This window comes from Diuraphis noxia, unplaced genomic scaffold (genome assembly GCF_037042655.1).
Source record: "Diuraphis noxia isolate RWA-SAM2 unplaced genomic scaffold, SU_Dnox_SAM2 contig0003, whole genome shotgun sequence".
Classification (NCBI taxonomy): Eukaryota; Metazoa; Arthropoda; class Insecta; order Hemiptera; family Aphididae; genus Diuraphis; species Diuraphis noxia.
Window position 1 is genome coordinate 30331514 of NW_028301713.1, and position 18536 is coordinate 30350049.

General features: G+C 33.7%; 1 protein-coding gene across 2 annotated transcripts; it reads right to left on the reverse strand.

Moving 5' to 3' along the window:
• Positions 1–1397: 1397 nt before the first annotated feature.
• Positions 1398–18457, reverse strand: LOC107164496 (endoribonuclease ZC3H12A-like). Of its 2 annotated transcripts, none has more exons than XM_015512345.2 (6): positions 17785–18457; positions 4961–5269; positions 3786–3940; positions 3552–3694; positions 2620–2854; positions 1398–2531 (listed from the first exon to the last, which is right to left on the reverse strand). In XM_015512345.2, the coding sequence occupies exons 1-6, from the start codon at positions 18016–18018 to the stop codon at positions 1694–1696; spliced, it is 1914 nt and encodes a 637-aa protein (XP_015367831.1). In that variant the 5' UTR covers positions 18019–18457; the 3' UTR covers positions 1398–1693. The 2 variants fall into 2 exon arrangements, with proteins under 2 accessions (XP_015367831.1, XP_015367832.1); XM_015512346.2 differs by lacking the exon at positions 17785–18457 and adding an exon at positions 6118–6314.
• Between the last annotated feature and the right edge of the window lie 79 nt (positions 18458–18536).

Sequence of the window (18536 nt, forward strand, 5' to 3'; positions counted from 1 at the left end):
ACAATATTTGTAGTGTTTATTTTTTGTGTGCTTGTTATAGCTAACTGAGTGCTAACCGCAAAACCACAGTATTACTTATTTTGTACTCAAAACTAATGAGCATAACACCTAATAACATTAAAATATATTTTAAACGTCCTTAAGTAGCTTTTATTCAATATTTTATTTGTAAAGTTTATACATTTAATATTTATATTATAAAGATTTTTTTAAATGTTTTTGATATCAAAAAACTAGAACCTGGTAAATTGTATGTTATTATAGTAACCTACTTTGAACAGTTTAGTAACAAAATGACCAATTGAAACCATATGATTGATTTTATTTAATGACATACATGTTAGATATCCACAGGAACCTGTGCATTTTACATTATCATACATTTGAAAACTGAAATATTTTTTTTTAACTTTTAAGTCATGAAAGTTAAAATATTTTCATATTTCTCTTTATAAATATGCTACTGCTTTTACTTATTGAATGTCTAAAAGAGACAGCTAATGTAATACTGACTTTATCTTAATATATGGAATTGTAGCTCAATGTAGAAACATGAATGTTTGGTAGAACAAATCAAATTAGTTAAAGATTGGATAACTGCCTATATCTATCATTCTGGACATTTATTAACATAATAAAAAAATAAAAAGGTTAAAAATATTCCATTAATATTCTTATCAATTTATTGTAAAGGTAACTTGATAATTATTCAAATTATTCATTTCAAAGTTTCTAAATAATTGAACTGTAGTACCTAATGATTACTATTTTTTTAACTAAATAAATATTTTTCATATATAATTAATATTCAATATATTGACTGATTTATTTTATTTTTGTCATTACTTAGTTGCTTAAGTTTTTTTTTTTTTGTATTTAGGTATATATATTCATTATTTTTTAAAGTTTTAATTTAACATAAATAATAACAATTTAAGTAACATTTTCACAATATCAATATCAAAATTATCATGATGACCATAATCAGAAATTTTTGACAAATTTCGTTTGTTGTAACTTATAAACAGTATGCTTATAGATGCGTAATTTGTCACTGAATACATTGAACTTTTAGAGTAAAAACACATTTATTTATATTATAGTTTTGAGATGATTTCTCTTTCGTGGAGTTCTGTTCTTACAAATTATCTATGCTTTATTCATATTATTAAGAAATGTAAGCTTAAATGGCTGCACGTCTACGACTAACCCCTATCTTCATCCATCAGAGTATGAGATACAAACATTTTACATTAGGGCCGTGAAGAAAATTACTCATTTACATAAAAAGTCTACACTGTTAAGCGATGGAAGCTCGTAGATAATCACCATATGAGACCAACGGTACAGAAATTATCGTGTGAATCGAAATACCAGGTATATAAAAAGATAGATAATAAAAAATAAAATATCTTATTATTATTAATACCGCGATTTGTCATACACGTTTGACACAGGTTAACAAAAACATAGAAAAATATCGACTTAAAATAAGCACAATGTACAAAATTAACATAATAGTCTATACAAATATCATACATGATTTTAAGAATAAATCCACACAAATAATCAGATACATTGTATCGAGTGTCGCCGTCTTGTCGATAAGCTAATATAATATTATATTGTCGGACAAAATCACTTGAGAACGGACCACGGTAGGTGTCCCCGCGCAGAGCACGACATGGACACATCACGTCTTCGAGAACATGTTCAGTATGGCCGCACAGATCTTCTGGGGGTTGGTCTCGTTCGGGTAGTACTGCATGGCCGCCGACACCTGTTCCTCGGGGAATATCGACGACAGATGGTAGTACAGCTTTTGCCTGGCCTCGTGGTAACCGGGGAATATCTGCGGGTCCGAACAGCTGGCGGCCACCACCGTGTGCGGCGGCAAGTTCATCGACGGCTGCGGCCGCGGCATGGGCACGGGCGGCGCGGACGCTATCCGCGTCACGTTGCAGTGCTGGCTCTGCCGCAGGTGAACCAGTCGCGGGTCGTAGGTCGGGTTCAGCGTGAGCTGCCGCTGCAACTTGTGGTGCAAGTTGCTGCAGTCTTCGGGCTCGGACGACTCGGCGGACTGGCCCCTGTAGTTGTTCGAACTAGACAGCGGTGGCGGCGGCGGAGGAGTCGTCGTCCACGCACCGCCACCCACCCAGTGCGGGTGGTTGGAGTGATTGTGGTGGGTGGTCGCCGGCGGGACGTTGGACATGGTTCTGGTCAGCGGCTTCTTCTGCTGGTTGTTGCAGCCGGACTGCTGCAGCGGCAGGCTGACGGACTTGCCCTTGATCTGTCGGCCGGCTGAACCCTGCCGTTGCGCGTGTTCCATCAGTCGCTCGGTGACGGACTTGACGGGCTGCAGGCCGCGCTCGGGGTGACTGAACTTGCACTTGTTACCGTACGTGCACTTTTTGCCGTACGGGCACGTCTCCGTGCTGACGGCGGTCAGACCGACGCCTGGCGCTTTGCTCCGGAGGAACACGTCGAGGGTAGGACCCGAACGGCCAAGCGGATCGTCCGGCGGCATGAACCTGGGCGACAACAAACGACCAACCGTTTAAATTCAACACGTTTATCGAAACGACGCGTTGTCGTCATCATTTATTATACGCTTATTACCTGTCGTTGACGAATGAGTACATTAGGATGTTGTTTTGCACGACTGAACGGAACGCCGGACTCTCGTTGGCCAGATCTCGGTAATTGTCGTTCGACACGACGACGCCATCGAGTTCCGAGGCCAAGCGCAGAATGTACCGATCGTCGTAGCACACCATACGCTTGCCACCGATTTCTCTGGAAGGTGTGAAGACCAACATCCTGGCCCGCTCCAATTCCGTCAGGATATCTTGGTCTGAACGAACGAAAAAAAAAGTAATTAAATTTTATGCGCATTCAATATTATAGTCCCTAAACAACTATTGTATTGGACTCCGTTTTTTCAGACATAACCGTCTCTCCCTTAAAAAATATATTAAACGAAATATTATGCTAAGGTCCCAACTAATTAAATCGAATTATAACAAGAATAAACTACTAAAGGAATAGTTACTTACATATTATTAATTTTTAATTACTTAACAATAATGTACCTCGCATTAACTATTATAGTATTGACGAACGACCGCACTATAATGGCCGGAGACCGATATGACACTGTATAATATGTGAAATGTGTCTATATAGGTGACAATGTGACGTGTTATAAAACCTCGGAAATTATAAAGTATAAATTAACGACACTGCACACTGTCCAGCTCATTATAGGATCGGCGCGATAAATTCGTATATTATTGAGCAATTTAAGCACCGTAGTCTGATGCACTAAAGATCAATAGAACAATTATTCGCCAAATTTTTTCTACTATAACTAATACCTATATCTACCCATTTTTAATAACATATAACAATACTATCTATTTTAGTTATTTAAATATTTAATCATAAAGTAACCCAACGTCTCTAAACCATCTGCAATGTACAACGGGCTATTCCTACATAGTATAATATTATTGGTTACAGGGACGCTTCAACTGTAGTCGACCACTTACCAATGATCCTCCTGTTGTCCGGCCTCGAAGCTTCTTTTCGCCACTTCGGTACAAACACCGTGATGTCCGTGTGACCCCTCATCCGAAACCAATCGACGCAGATTTTGATGCCTCGACACGAGAACATCTCTTTGTTCCCGTGGCTATAGAGGAAGCAGGACAGAAAACAAAAACAAAAAGTTATTGCATGAGTGACAACGATCGACAGGAATATTATCACGATCTAACACATACCTCATGGCGACGTTGCTACCGTCGATGACGATGTGTCGGAGTTTGGGCGGTTGAGGACTAAGCAACGGGTCGTTGGTGTTATTCGACTGCGCTTCTTCGCCGTCGGACTCGCAGTGCAACTTGTGACCGCATTGCGCGCCGAGCTTGATCAGTTCCTGCAGCACAACAACGTTGAAGTATTATATATAAACATACGAAAAACTTCAGCCCATATACATAACAAGGAGGGACACTACAGCAGGGTCTCTCATAGCCGTGTATAGATCGCATTCGCTGCAGGTCATCATGAACAACGGTAGCATATCCAAGGGGGAACTATACCCCCAATCAAAAATCATGTAAGGGTATTGGGATATGAGCCCCGAATTTTAACTTTCAAATTTAGATCAAATTTCGCAGATCATGCTTGTGCTTGACAGGTAAAATCCGTGAACACGCCTATGGGATCTCTGCAGCAATCTTTTAGGTACTACACAGTACACCACGCCGAGTCAATTAAATTAAGTCTATTAAATATGGCAAAAACTCGAGAAATGTGACTCAAGATTTTTAAAATGATGACTCTCGATCTAAAAATTCTTAATTTTTTGACAATACCTACAATTATTTGTCTCGTAAACAATGAGCATATAAGGTTATTTGTTGTATTTGTGACCCTAAATTATCAGTTAGTGACCGTGCCAAAGGGGCGTCAAGTGATTTGCCTATACAATAGGAACTAAAATACCTTAAATCGAAAATTCTTCTTTTTTTGTAACATCCACAAATATTGTTCTAGTGCACAATGAGCATACAGTTATCTTATATATTTGTGACCGCACCAAGGGTGGCTCTAAGAAATTTGCATACACTATAGAAGATAAAATAAATAACCCTAAATCCAAAATTCTTTTTTTGCTGCAACACCCAAAAATATTGTTCCTGTGATGCGCATAAGGTTATTTTTGGCGTTGGTGACCCTAAATTATCAGTTAGTGACCGCGTCAAGGGGAATTGAGAGAATTACCTACGCTATTGAAACTAAAATACCAACATCACATGCACGTGCGACAAGGCAATACATACGACTGATTTACCATCACGCCAGGATTTATATTATATGTATATTATTTTGAATGAGTTTTCGACGGAGATCTTAATAAATTTAATAATCATATTATCGCCTAGAAGCTTACGGCTAACAGTTGATCCTGCGTGGGTTCGGGGCCCAGCTTGCTGATCGCCGTCTGCACCAGACGTTCGGTGTAGCCAAGCTTGAGTGCAAAGTCCACTCTCGACTTGTACGCGGCCGCGCTAACGTATTCCGCGTACTCGGCACCAAGCGTGTCTGACGTGGTACGGCTGACGTCGTCGTGATGGCCTCCAAAGTGTGGACCACTGCTGGCATCGTCGTCGCCTCCAAAATCCGAGTCGTAGCTGGAATCGTCGTTGCTGCACTCGTCCAGTGTCTGCAGCTGCAGTTCGTCCAACGAGTCCACATAACACTGTCCAAACGAAAACGTTCCGGTAAGTATATATATAGTAACAGTTCACTGATATAATAGGAAGTATTTTATTTAATGGCTATTTCTATATTATATTATTGTTGTGTCAATATTGTATTCGATTAAAAATAATACCTGTACGGAACACAAAATTACGTAATATATATATATATGTATATTGCAGAACTAAAGCGGACATAAGTAACGTGAAAATATATCGGCATTTAGCTGGGTGGAGATCTTGACCTAAGAAACTGCCACGGCTTCTATAATGTGTATTAAGTCGTAAAAAAGTCAAATCGTAAAAGAGTTTCCTACATATCTACATATTAATACGAGTAAAAAGTCATGCGTTCGGGCTGGACAAATATTATAATATTATGTACTATACAGCCCATGTATACATATAGTGAGAAATTACCTTTTAAGATATATACGAGAAATCCCATAACTATTTGATTTAACTAGATAATTATTTTATCGAAAAAACTATTATGGTTTATGTATTGCTAATAGTATATAATATATAATACATTATATTTATTTCTATAACTGCCAAGTATTTAATGAATGTCGATAGTGTGCTATAATGTTTGATAATGAGAATTGCCGGTAAAATTTCCTGCGATATAGCTACAGGTGAGACGAAAGTAAGCAAAAATGCTGCGCAAGAGATACAAAAAATAAGAAGCAACAAACGGACGAACAGGTGGCTGCGACCGGCGCATCCGGTTTGCGGCGAAATATAAACAAAAAGAAAATACATAAAACGGAAGCAGAGTACTGGAGGCTACAGGTACAGGAAAATAAGTCCTGCACAGGGTACACAAAGGGATGGAAAGACTTACCCGAAGTACGCCAGTAAAAGTCATAGTTTCTAGTCGGAAAATTAACGTTGTAACGTGCGATAGGCTGTTGTTATGTGACGGTGCGCGACGCGAGAGACTGCTGCGCTGCGCGACGGCCGATCGTGTACTGATGCGGCGGCGGCGCGCGGTGGCGGATCCGGATGAGCTCCGTGTCGTGGGGACTGCCGCCGCGCGGCGGATCCGGGAGAAACAACACGACACTGACCCGAATCGTCGTCGACGTCGCCGTCGCCGTCGTCGTTGCCACCGCCGTCGCGCGCTCACTCGCTCGCTTCCGGGAGTGAAGGTCTGCTGCGGCCGCCCACCGTCACGGGCGGTTACGAGCGTGCAGCGGCGGCGGCGAGCGCACTTACACTCACACACGCGCGCGCGGGCGCGGAATATTATTACAAACATACGCGTGCGTGTGCGTGCGAGCGGGCGCGTGTCGGCGGCGTGCGATGTGCAACAGGTATGCGTAAAGTGAAAAAAGGGTTAACGGACCCGAACGCCACCGTCGTCGACGTTTTGGAGGGCGTGCGCGGGGTCATGTCATAGGTTACTGAAGTATTATATTTTTTTAACATATATATTATTGTGTAATGTGTACTCATTACTCGAAGACCGAAGTCACCAAAACGGCCTACCTAAACTATATTATCTTAGATAAAAAGGTCTATATTATCTGCAGCAGAAGAGGCACGTCGCACCTGGATCTGGAGCTACAATTTTTTTTTTTTTTTTTAAACTGTAAATTAATACACTCTATTTTCACTTATGCACAAAAATTGGAATTCGTTCAATTTGCGTGAGTTACTAGACATACCCAGAACTACAGTTGTTCGAGACAAATTTTGAGGAGGACCTACAATAACTGGTCAGTCGAGCCACAATGTATGTATGCAGAGTTCGTGAAAACGCAACTATATAAACTTAAAATATTACGGGGGTGCTAAAATTGTGCGAACCCCTTAATACTAAAAGTTGTACTTACACATTGAAATTTATTATATTATAAACAGTGGATTCCCATAGGGTCGTATTATACTCCATATTCGCAATATATGAGTATACTCTCAAGTTTTGATATTTGCATGAAAAAAAATGGTTATTGTTTTTACAAAATATAAATTCATCTGCAAAATAATGAGCCACTGATATAAAGCTCCATAATATAATTTATATTTATGGGTAAATATTAAATACATATAATATACGATTTATTAATTTCAGGATATATTATATCCCTATTGAGTATTTAGAAAATACCAATAATAGTCTTGATCAATAATTTTACATTTCACGAAACTTAACTAATTACAATTAACAATTTGACACACGGAACAGTCCTCCGCGTATATAGGTAATGTTTATTTGCGCAAGTACACTGTCAAACAAATACTATGCGCACACATTGTGCACATCAGCACATCATCGTCACTAAGGTTAATAGACAACATTTTATATCATTAATTATAAATTGATATCAAATAAAAAAGTTTTTAAATTTGCAAAATAAAATATTGTAGGTACACTTGAAATTCTCTGAACTTTAAAATGTGTTCGTACATGATTCAACTACACATTTTCCATCAATACCACGATTATGCAATCGCTGTCATTAAATTCATTAACTTAAGTCATTTAATATTTTGATAATACCTAAAGTAACCATAAACAAGAAATTTGGGTTATTTTTAAAAAGAAATTTTTTGAATAGTTATATATTGAATACTGATGTATAACTCAAAGATAGCTTCTGCATTCATATACAAGTTACGAATCAGAAAAACACTGAGCGTTCTTTCTCTAATAAAATCATATTTAAGATCTATTATCGAGGAAGAAAGTTTAAATTCATTGGCAATCATAAACATATATATGAGTATAGAGATGACAAAGAGCATTAACTATATGACGACGATGTAATTAACGAATTCGCTATCAACAGTCACGACGTAAAGTTTAATTATTTTTTCAACAGCCTACACTATAATCATTAATTGTTTTTTATTTTACTGAGAAATATTAAAACAATGTGTTGCTAATATAGGTGCACATTTATTAAATATATAAATTGCTGATTTTTCCGATAAAATAGGAAAATATAATTATTTAAGAGAGAATTATTGTGAAAATAATATGGAACTTCAAACTTAATAAATTCGATACTGAGTCAGGAGGCTAAGCCCTCCCTAGTTGCAACAACTGGATAAACAAGTACCCAACCAAAAGCGATCAAAAAGGAGGCAAGATGGGCCATTTTTCACCTTTTCGCCAATTTTAAAATTATTAATGAGTTATTTTTCTCACATGATGTTATATTAAAAATTAGATGATTAAATTGAAACTATTTTTGCCAAGAAAAATGCCCGAGGAGAGAGTAGGTACGTCTATGTCTCTTTATACCCACTGTATATACGTATATATACTATAAACCAGCAATATTTAAAGTGGATTCACACGAATTTTACGTTTGTTTGGAGGACCAAACGGAATCTTTATTTTTCCCGATATAGTGCATATATTTTAAGACTATACCTACAGCAGCAACATCACGTGCGCACGATATTCGCAATGTACATGCAAATATTGCAGCAGATGCGACACAAGTCGTACAGGTAGTAGGTACAGCACTATATATAATATATTATATTGCATCCGGGTGATATTTATACAGTTAAGTCTTAAGTACACAATCCGGTGTATAAATCACGAGTGTGTGTGTATAAGCGCGCGAGTGTTACTCGTGTTATATATGATTGTAAATAGTTTTATTCGTAGCGCTGTGTAGGTACTTACCATATTATGTTTACGACTTTTTCCACGACCATTGTATATCGTATGGGCTATAACATGATCGTATAAATTAAACGTCACAGAAACTTTATAATCACTGCAGGATAACATTATATAGTCTACACTATACATCTATACAATATAATACGCGATAAGTTAATCTACGTTCAATGTTCAATGTGGAGTGTCGACATTGGCGGTATTTAATTAAATAAATATTGTTTACAATTTAAAAACAGTTTTTCCTCCGTGTCGAGAATACATCGCAACATCGACATAGAATCAATAAATCCAAATTCCTCAAGAATACTATCGCCAAATGAATACAACTACTGATCATTTGTAAATATTATGAAACTCGTAATGCTATTTTAAGATTTAACCAGTATTGTTGATTTTCAAAAACAATATGGGCCATCGCATTTATAAAAATACATTATGATGGTTGAGTCGACATGTACAAAAATTAGAGTAATACTGTAAATTGCAATAGGTATAATATTATGTTTTATATTATGTAAATAATAAATTACTACAATACATCATAACATCTTTAGTAAATACTTACTGACTCTGTGTTTAAATCGATGTCGTATAAAATTAATTTCAAACGGAGCGGAGGAGGGGAGTTATTTATAAAAATCTTATTCAGGAATCTGAATAACGAGCCGGGCCTCTTCAAGGGGGGAGGTCATAAGGACCTATTGTACAGATACCCGAACTTATAAAGAGTCCGTCGTTCATGCAAATAATTACTTTAATATATATTAGAAAAATATTGAGGGCCCGAATTTAGTTCTAAACCAATTACCAGGGCAAAAATATAATGTGGGGACCTGATAACGAGAGTAACAAAATAGTTCTACATATGAAATTATTTAGGTAAGAATAATGTTAGAAAATAACTTCTTTAAAGATATGATAAAATTCTTAAAAATATTAATTAGCTCAATAAAATGTTGATATTTTTGTTTATAATTGAAAATGGTTATCGTTCATACGTTAAATACTCAATACATACATTATTTTGCCATTTACGATAAAATACGATTAGCAATAAAAGTTAAATGATATTTAGTATAAAAAATCATTACATATTGTATTGATTATTATTTATATAACAGTTTGTTCTTAAATGAATAAGTTTAAAACCAAACATTTTTTACGACGTTAGATTCATATATTATATTATTGTATTTACAAACTTTATAATTATTGTACATGACCTAAAATACCTATTATGAATTTTAAAAGTTTGTTAATCCCCAATTTAATACCTTTATATTTTACTGTAAGCATAAAAGTTTTAAATCTTCCCGACGGGGTTTCGATAAAACTAAATAGGTACCTAATATATAAGTATATCTGCAGCTCTGCACGTTACATATTTTTGATGTTACACAACTATAATAACGTTCATATTTTTCGATTACAGCAGCCCACCAATATTTTCCACCTCACGGTCGCTCCTTTCAATATCCGAGACTCTAGCAGCTAAGCTATAGGTAGTTTATTCTCCATTTTAATATATAATCGTAACATCTTCTACACTTTCTCTAAACACTCATTTCTTATTCTATATTTTCTTTGTCACTCGAGAGAAAAATAGAATAAATTGTTTATCACTATCGTCTGTAACAATAAATGTAAGTCACGTTATATATCTATACCTTGTTTTTATGATACACTGCGGTTTTACATACTATCATACATTTTTTATATTTTAATTATAGTTTATGTTATCAATGTCCATGATGGATACGATCGTGTAGTTTATCTGTCTCTATTGTACACACTTAGGGTGGGTTGCATAAAGATCAGTCTGTAAACTTGTTACTGGTCTTGTAACTTAATCATTCTGTTAAATTTTACTGATTGATAACATTATTGAGGTATTTCATAAAGAAAAGTTAATTTTATTGGTAGTTGTGGCTATCAAATAAATTAAACCACATTTTATGTTATAATTAGAGATAACGAAAATAATATTAACTTATTGATACCAAATAAACATATTATATAAATTATAATAAACATATAATCATAATTCATAATCCTATGAATAAACCGTGATCATATTTATTATTTTAAATATTCGTTGATATTATTTATTAATCTATAATTTATAATGGCTACCTACGCAAAGTGAAAAGCGCACAAGGACAAAAAACTTCTCAGACAATGAAAAAAAAATGTTAAATGCACTAATAAAAAGTCCCTATAAAAATATCATTGAAAACATTAAGGTATGTATTTTACATATTTTCCTGATGTACTATACAATTATACTATATATATATTACATTTATTCATTTCAGACTAATTCTGTAAATGTAAGGAAAACACATCAAACCTGGGAAGAAATTGCTTCTCAGTTCAACTGCCATGCTGAAACTGGGACAAAAACAGTTCAACAGTTAAAAACTGTGTAGTATATGGCTAAAAGAAAAGCTAAAATCTCTAAATAATTAAAACTTAATAACCCCGCGCACAATAAAATATACTCATAATTAATTACATCCACTGCATAAATCTATTAAAATTATACATTAGTACATTACGAAATTTTTGCAGGATTACACGATACCCACTATCAGGTGTTTAAATATATGCTATCACACTCCTAAACCTCCCTTTTTTAAAATACTCCCATAAATGTGTATTATATAATATAAAAAAGAAATAATTCTATGAAATTCACTTTTTTAATTAAAAAAATTTATCGATTAATTTCTCAACTTCACTCCAAAAATGTTATACGACCACGTTACATTCTTCACTTTGTGAATTTTAAAATATAAACTGTAACTATAAGACCTATGGTAGACGCGGTTTGAGTTATAATAAAATAATAAGGGCATATCCCTAATATTACACTATTGGAATGTACACTTTACATACAGCCATACACAAGGGCGCCCATAGTAAAATTCTCAAGGGGGGGACAACATTTTAATTTTTCTATCTATTTATAAAAAGGAATGACCACGAGGTAGGAAGGGGTTTACAATTTTACATTATATATATCAAACTGAAAGATCAGAAAATTATTATTATTTATCCAATTAACCATAAAATTAATTTATTGAAATTTTTATTTAATTAATAATATAACTTGGACACTTAAAACATTAATTACATTTGTTAAAATATTAATTTACGAATAAAAATTGTAATTTCTTTTTTTAACACCAAATACATTTATTACTTGTTCTACATATTCATTCTCTAACTAAAATCCAAATAAACCGATTTTTCATAAACAAATTACAGATTTTCATAATATATTAAATCAAATTTTTAAATTATATTTAAATAAATAGATTCTGATCACTGTTAACAATTTTTCAACATTTTCCAGGGGGGTCATGCCCCTCCCTTGCCCCCCCCCAAATATGGACGTCCTTGGCCATGAAGATATAGCACGAAAATACGAACAATTATTGTAAAATTAAAATTTACTTCCTACCTAGGTAAACAAACTTAAAGTTTTAAATATATTCATCCTTATCAAACAAATTATGCAACTATACTTTACAGTGGCGGACCTAGGATTTTGTTTATTTTTTTTTTTTTTTGGGGGGGGGAGGAATATTTTTTTACATCAGTACAAGATAAGACGTTACATCATAACAGCTTTCACGGTTGACTTATAAATATAAAGTATAATATAATTAAATATTAGGTATCAAAACAAAATCAGAAACCTGAATTTTTCGTGAATCGTGATTATAAGTTTTACGCCACAATTATATTCTTACACATCTGATGGGCCAAGGGGGTGGGCCCAGGCCCCTCTGCCCCCATTAAATCCATCACTGATACTTTTTACATTTAGTGCAAAACAATATTTCAACATCTTCCTATACATATACCTATCCCCTATCACCTATCACCTATACCTATCACTTACATATATTTTAGATGTTAAAAACCCATGTATTTGGAATTACCCGCGGATTACCATGGTCTGTAGTATTTTTAATTAAAAAAAATATATATATTTAATCGGTCCTGCTTTGTTTTGTAATGTTAATTGACCAATTAATTATACACACGCGGATACTTATAAGTCAATTCAAGTTAAAAATAGGTAGGTACTTTATTCGACGATAAAAATAATTATAAATTACAATACAAATAAACTGTAGACGAGGCTGTAGATAATTTATGTATTTAAAATCAAAATTATTACTACATAGAGTACATTATGATACTTTTACAAAATTGTGAGAACGTTTCTATTTCGCTTTCAACCCATATTATAATAATAACGTTTTGCACGGCCCAATAGTTTTTTTCATGCTATTATAACAATAAATTGCATCAAAGAAGTTGATTTTAATCCTCAGAGAAAGTGTCTAAAGTGTTCATCAAGTAAAGCCAAGTATAGAATATGACCTTCTAAATATATTGGTCCGTGACAATATGACATCCGATAACAGATTCATATTTTAAATTTCATACGTACGTCATATCTAGAATATAGGTACTTAAAGTATGTAAGTATCTGACTAATAACTGGTTAAAACCCAATGACTTACAATGTTTTTGCTGTATACACAATATACACATAGTACGTTATCCCTAGTACTTATTATTTCGATTCTGAAGCAAAACCTATGTTAACAATGTAGGAATCATTAGTACCTACTGAATTTAATAAGTACTTAAAGTTATTTATTAAAAATCGTATCAAACAACGAATTAATAGATTTTAGAAACTTATATATTTTATAATAAACAATTTTTTTAAACATGTACTCTGATGTGTACCAATGGTTGTATGCACTATACAATATAAAATATTATTTCAGCATGGAAATTAATACGGTTTGTTTTACTTGAAATTATCGTAGAAATTGTTGATAAATTAACATTATGTCATTATGTATACCTATTATATATTTTAACAGTATGATTTCTTAATTAATGATAAGACATTTTATTATTTAGAATTTGATTTTACCAGTAGCAGTATAAAATATTACAGTAAAAAAATATATTGTCTCATAGAAACCACAATGATTTTTAATTTATCTAACTATTGATGTGTATTATGTATAAATAAGTACAATAAGACAATTGAAGCATAATTTTTATGCAGCAAAAAATTAATCGTCGAGTTTGGAAAGCGAGCATTGAAAAAACGCCCACTATGCCTTCTGTTATACCAAAAAAAGAAACCGATTTATTAAGTATGTACCTTCCTAAATAAATATTTTTAACATAATTGAAAATCATTCAGAGGAACCGATGTTGGACTACAATAATTTACATTTCAATTCTAATACATATTATAGAATAAGTATCTGATAGAGTATATCAATACAATTTTAAGTTGTAAATACGCATATTACGATTAATCTAAAAGGAGTGTCAATAATTGTATCTAACAGGAAACTAGCTGAAAATATGATTGCAAAACCTGCAGTGATACGTTTTTCTATTTGGATAAATTTTAATATTCTTATTAAAACAGATTTGTTCTCTGAAAGAACCTAACTAGAAAACAACTGAACGCGGCCACATAATATACCATCAAATCAAAATATTTCGTATAGTAAATAATAAATAATTCCACATTACCAAAGTGATCAAAAATTCAAAAAGTGTATATCTCTAAATAGAATATGTAATAAAGGTGACGATATGATGCATATATATTTATATTTATAGGTATACGATACACTTAAATATCCTGTCAACAGAATACCTGTCTAAACGACACCCAAGTTAATAAACACTTTCAGAGTTCAAGATATTATATAAATTGATCACTTATTCACATTTAGTATCCTAGCTAATGGACCAATGAGCAGTTGAAATTATAATAAAACTCGAATATTTCAAAACAATTTATAAAATTTATAAAGATAGCAAGCATAATAATAATAATTTAACTACAGCTAATTTGAGCTGATAAAATAAAGTTACAAGTATTTGAGAAGATACTGAAGAAAATATTCGGTCCAAAAAGAAACATAAATTAAAAGTATGAAATACGGAATAAACAACATTTAGAAAATCAATAAAACGAACCTAGCATTTTTGGAACTTTGAAAAGTACCTGCGTGAATAAGTTAGATTGGGCATGTATGGATATGGATATGTATCAGAACGACTAATTGAACAAACAAAATAGTGTGTAAATCTAACAGAAATAAATCCAGAAGACGTCCTAGACAAATATGGGCAGACAGAATAAAGGAAGGTCGAGATTATTGGGAGTAAAGTATGCAGGAAATATTGAAAGGATAGGGAAGAATAGATAATAGAGATGGTATGTTGTTGCGGCAATGTGTCTGAAAGACCAGTAAAAAGCTAAAGAAGAAGAAGTAAAGATTTATTTAAATTTGATTAATATTTGAACAAGACTAATTTACTTTGGATTGTTTGCAATATACACATTATAAAATAGTGATTTCGAAAATCAGTTGAATATTATATTGTACCGAAGTAATTAAAAATAAATCGGTATACATATAATATATATAGTATCAATTATTTATATTTGTACAAAAAGAAAAATACATCACCTTGGTAAACGCTAAAAATAATTGAAATTATGTAGTTTAACTATATATAATATACATAGGTGAATGTACTGGTTTTTTTTCAAGGCTTTAAAAAATAGGTATACAGGAAAATAACCACGTATAAGAAATTTAAGAGGATCGCTATAGTTTATAATAAAACGAATACGAAATATTGTGCACTAAAACTGTTGAAAAATATTAGGTTTTTATATAATTATTTATAGGTCTAAATGTTTGCTAAACACTAAGCAATATATAAAGTATAGGCAATTCTAATCAAACTTGATCTAATTTTATTACAAGTTCCATTACTTTTTGTGAGAATAAAGGGAATATAGGGAAACCAACTCTGAGGAAGCAGTCACGCACCATTTAATTTGATTTGAATTGAAAATAATGAAAACCAACGCGCTTAGTCGAAGAAAAAATACGCTATATATTACGCAGAAATAATCTAGGTACCAACTATAGCATGCTATAAACTACATTTGTTAAAAACTATAATTTACTGAACGTATGTTTAGAAAATCGTAAGTGACGATCGGGGATAAAAAAAAAAATCGAAAAAACACCAAATCCGTGTAGGTTATAGGTTATATAGGCACCAATCCAATTACGGACGTTCTTGACGCACAGATGGATTCTAAATAACGATTTAGGCCATTATCGAAAGGGAAAGTAAATCACACACACACACACGAACAGGATGTACTTGGGCGCCTTTCACGTGCTTATAATATGTGTACAACGTTGCGGCATAATGTTTTTATACATGAATATGAATGGCAGACCTATGTCTCTATTGTGCTTTTGTGTGTAACAGGATTTGGTGAAATATTGATTTCTAGGTACCAGTGCACAAAACAAGCGTGATAATTAATCGAATATGTACATTACAATATTATATATTATGTCTGATCAGCGAGTGGATTTCGTTACGCATCCCTACGAGCACATACAAAAATTAAACGGACGTTGCGGTGCACGACACAATATATAACAATAGTCAATAATAATTTATTTATTAATTAAACATCGTCGGTAGACGTAGACTATGATGGTAGTATAATAATATTATAACATCACTTCACATCACAATATATTCTAGGTACCTAGGGCTACGGTTATCCAATATTTATTTTGTGCATACATCCCATCGTTTTTCGACGACAAATATTAAATATTATGCATACCAGCAGCTACTAATTAATGTGTTAGTAGGTAGAAATATAAGCATTAAATACCTACACATGTACGTGATAATATTTACTGTAACGTATTATATACGTATACGTAATGTGTGTAATCAAGACTAGGTAACGGAGATCAATATTTTATTTACATTGTATAATGCATTATGATTTGTTTATATTATATGAATGTATTATTTATGTAAATCATATTAATACATTATTAGTAAACGAAAATATTTTCAAAGTATAAAATAATATACTTAATAAACTTAATACTTTATTTCAAGCAAAAACAATTATAGTTAATTGAGTAGGAAATTTTATATAAATTAATAATAATAATGTCGTAACAACAGAACTACTTTATACTTAGCTTTTTCGGACTAATTATTTTAGAACGCTTATCCTCTATCTCTCTAGGCTCTGGATATCGATGATAGTATGATATAGGTAGGTGCTTAGCTACCTATCATAGAAAAATGACGATATAAGAGAAAGACATGGGAAGAAACTGAAAGTTAAATATAATATATCATATCTGTATTTTGCTTTAGATATATACATATTATGTATAAGTACGATATTGTATGAGATGAATATTATTTAAAAATTGATAAGAAAAAAAAACAATTTAGTTTTCGATATTTAATTCTCATCATCAAAAAAAATAAATAAAAGTGGGGTTGCGAGAAGTATTCAGCACTCAGATTCCCCATTATTACTAAGGCACTAAACCTGTAACATGTCTTAAATAAATTACAAATTACAATGCCACATTTTTATACGATGTTATGGTACTAAACTAATATGCAGCTGTATTAGCCAGTATGTAATCAACTAGCAGTGCAACTGTGCAAGTGACTAAATGTGGCGGGGACTGGCTTCAATGCGAATCGAGCGAATAGCATAATGCGTTTTCGTTTCGTCTACCTATTACACAACTGCAGCTAGCTGACCGTCAAAATCTCTTAATATACTTATACAGGCTTTAAAGTTAAGAACAAAATTCGTAAACTAATCGGTTAGTAAAACTCGGTCGAAGTGAGACTAGGTACGATTTTTTTTTTTTTAATTTTAAAATAGCGAAAGATCGACGACCATGTAAGTAGAATTATTTATAGCATGACATTATCTACCTTTAGTCGATCGATCAAACGATCGTCCGGCGCCTTGTATTCGTCCAGCCTGGTGACGACAAAAACCACCGCCGCCGTGGATGTCCCGCCACCACCGTTGACGATCTGCAGCTCACACCCGAACAGGTTCCTGATGGAGTCCATCCGTTCGACCACCAAACGTCCCTTGGAACTGTCCACCGACAGCGTTATATTGGAGGCGCTGAGCGGCGGTGGTTGTCCGGCGCGGTCCATGGTTCGACGCCGCCGTCATGGTTCTGCGATCAAGCGGCGGCCACTTCGCCGGACCTTTCACACGGTTCAGCAGTCGTCATCGTCATTCGAAGACAGTTAATAACTTTTTTCGAACTTTGTTCGACCCGAAAAGATGATTGCGATCGTTTTTATTAATGATAGGTGCCTGTTAAGACGACAGCGATGAGCAAGGATAATGACAAATAGAATCAGTCATTACTCAGTCAGTGGTCGGGCACGACTGCATTTACCGTCGTAATTCACGACGAAATAATAGAAAAAAATAACGTACATTGTAGTTGACGACATTACAGTATAATATTTAGTTAAAATTACAGTCGACAGTATAATAGGTATTAGGTACCTATATCACAAACAACTAACAAAGTAAATGATAAAAATAATAATATTATGGTAGAGCCACGGTTATCACAGCTGCCGTGGTTATCGCAATTCGCGATGTGTTATTGTTGTTGTACTGTCCGACGTGCGCACGGTCATTTTGCGCATGAACACAC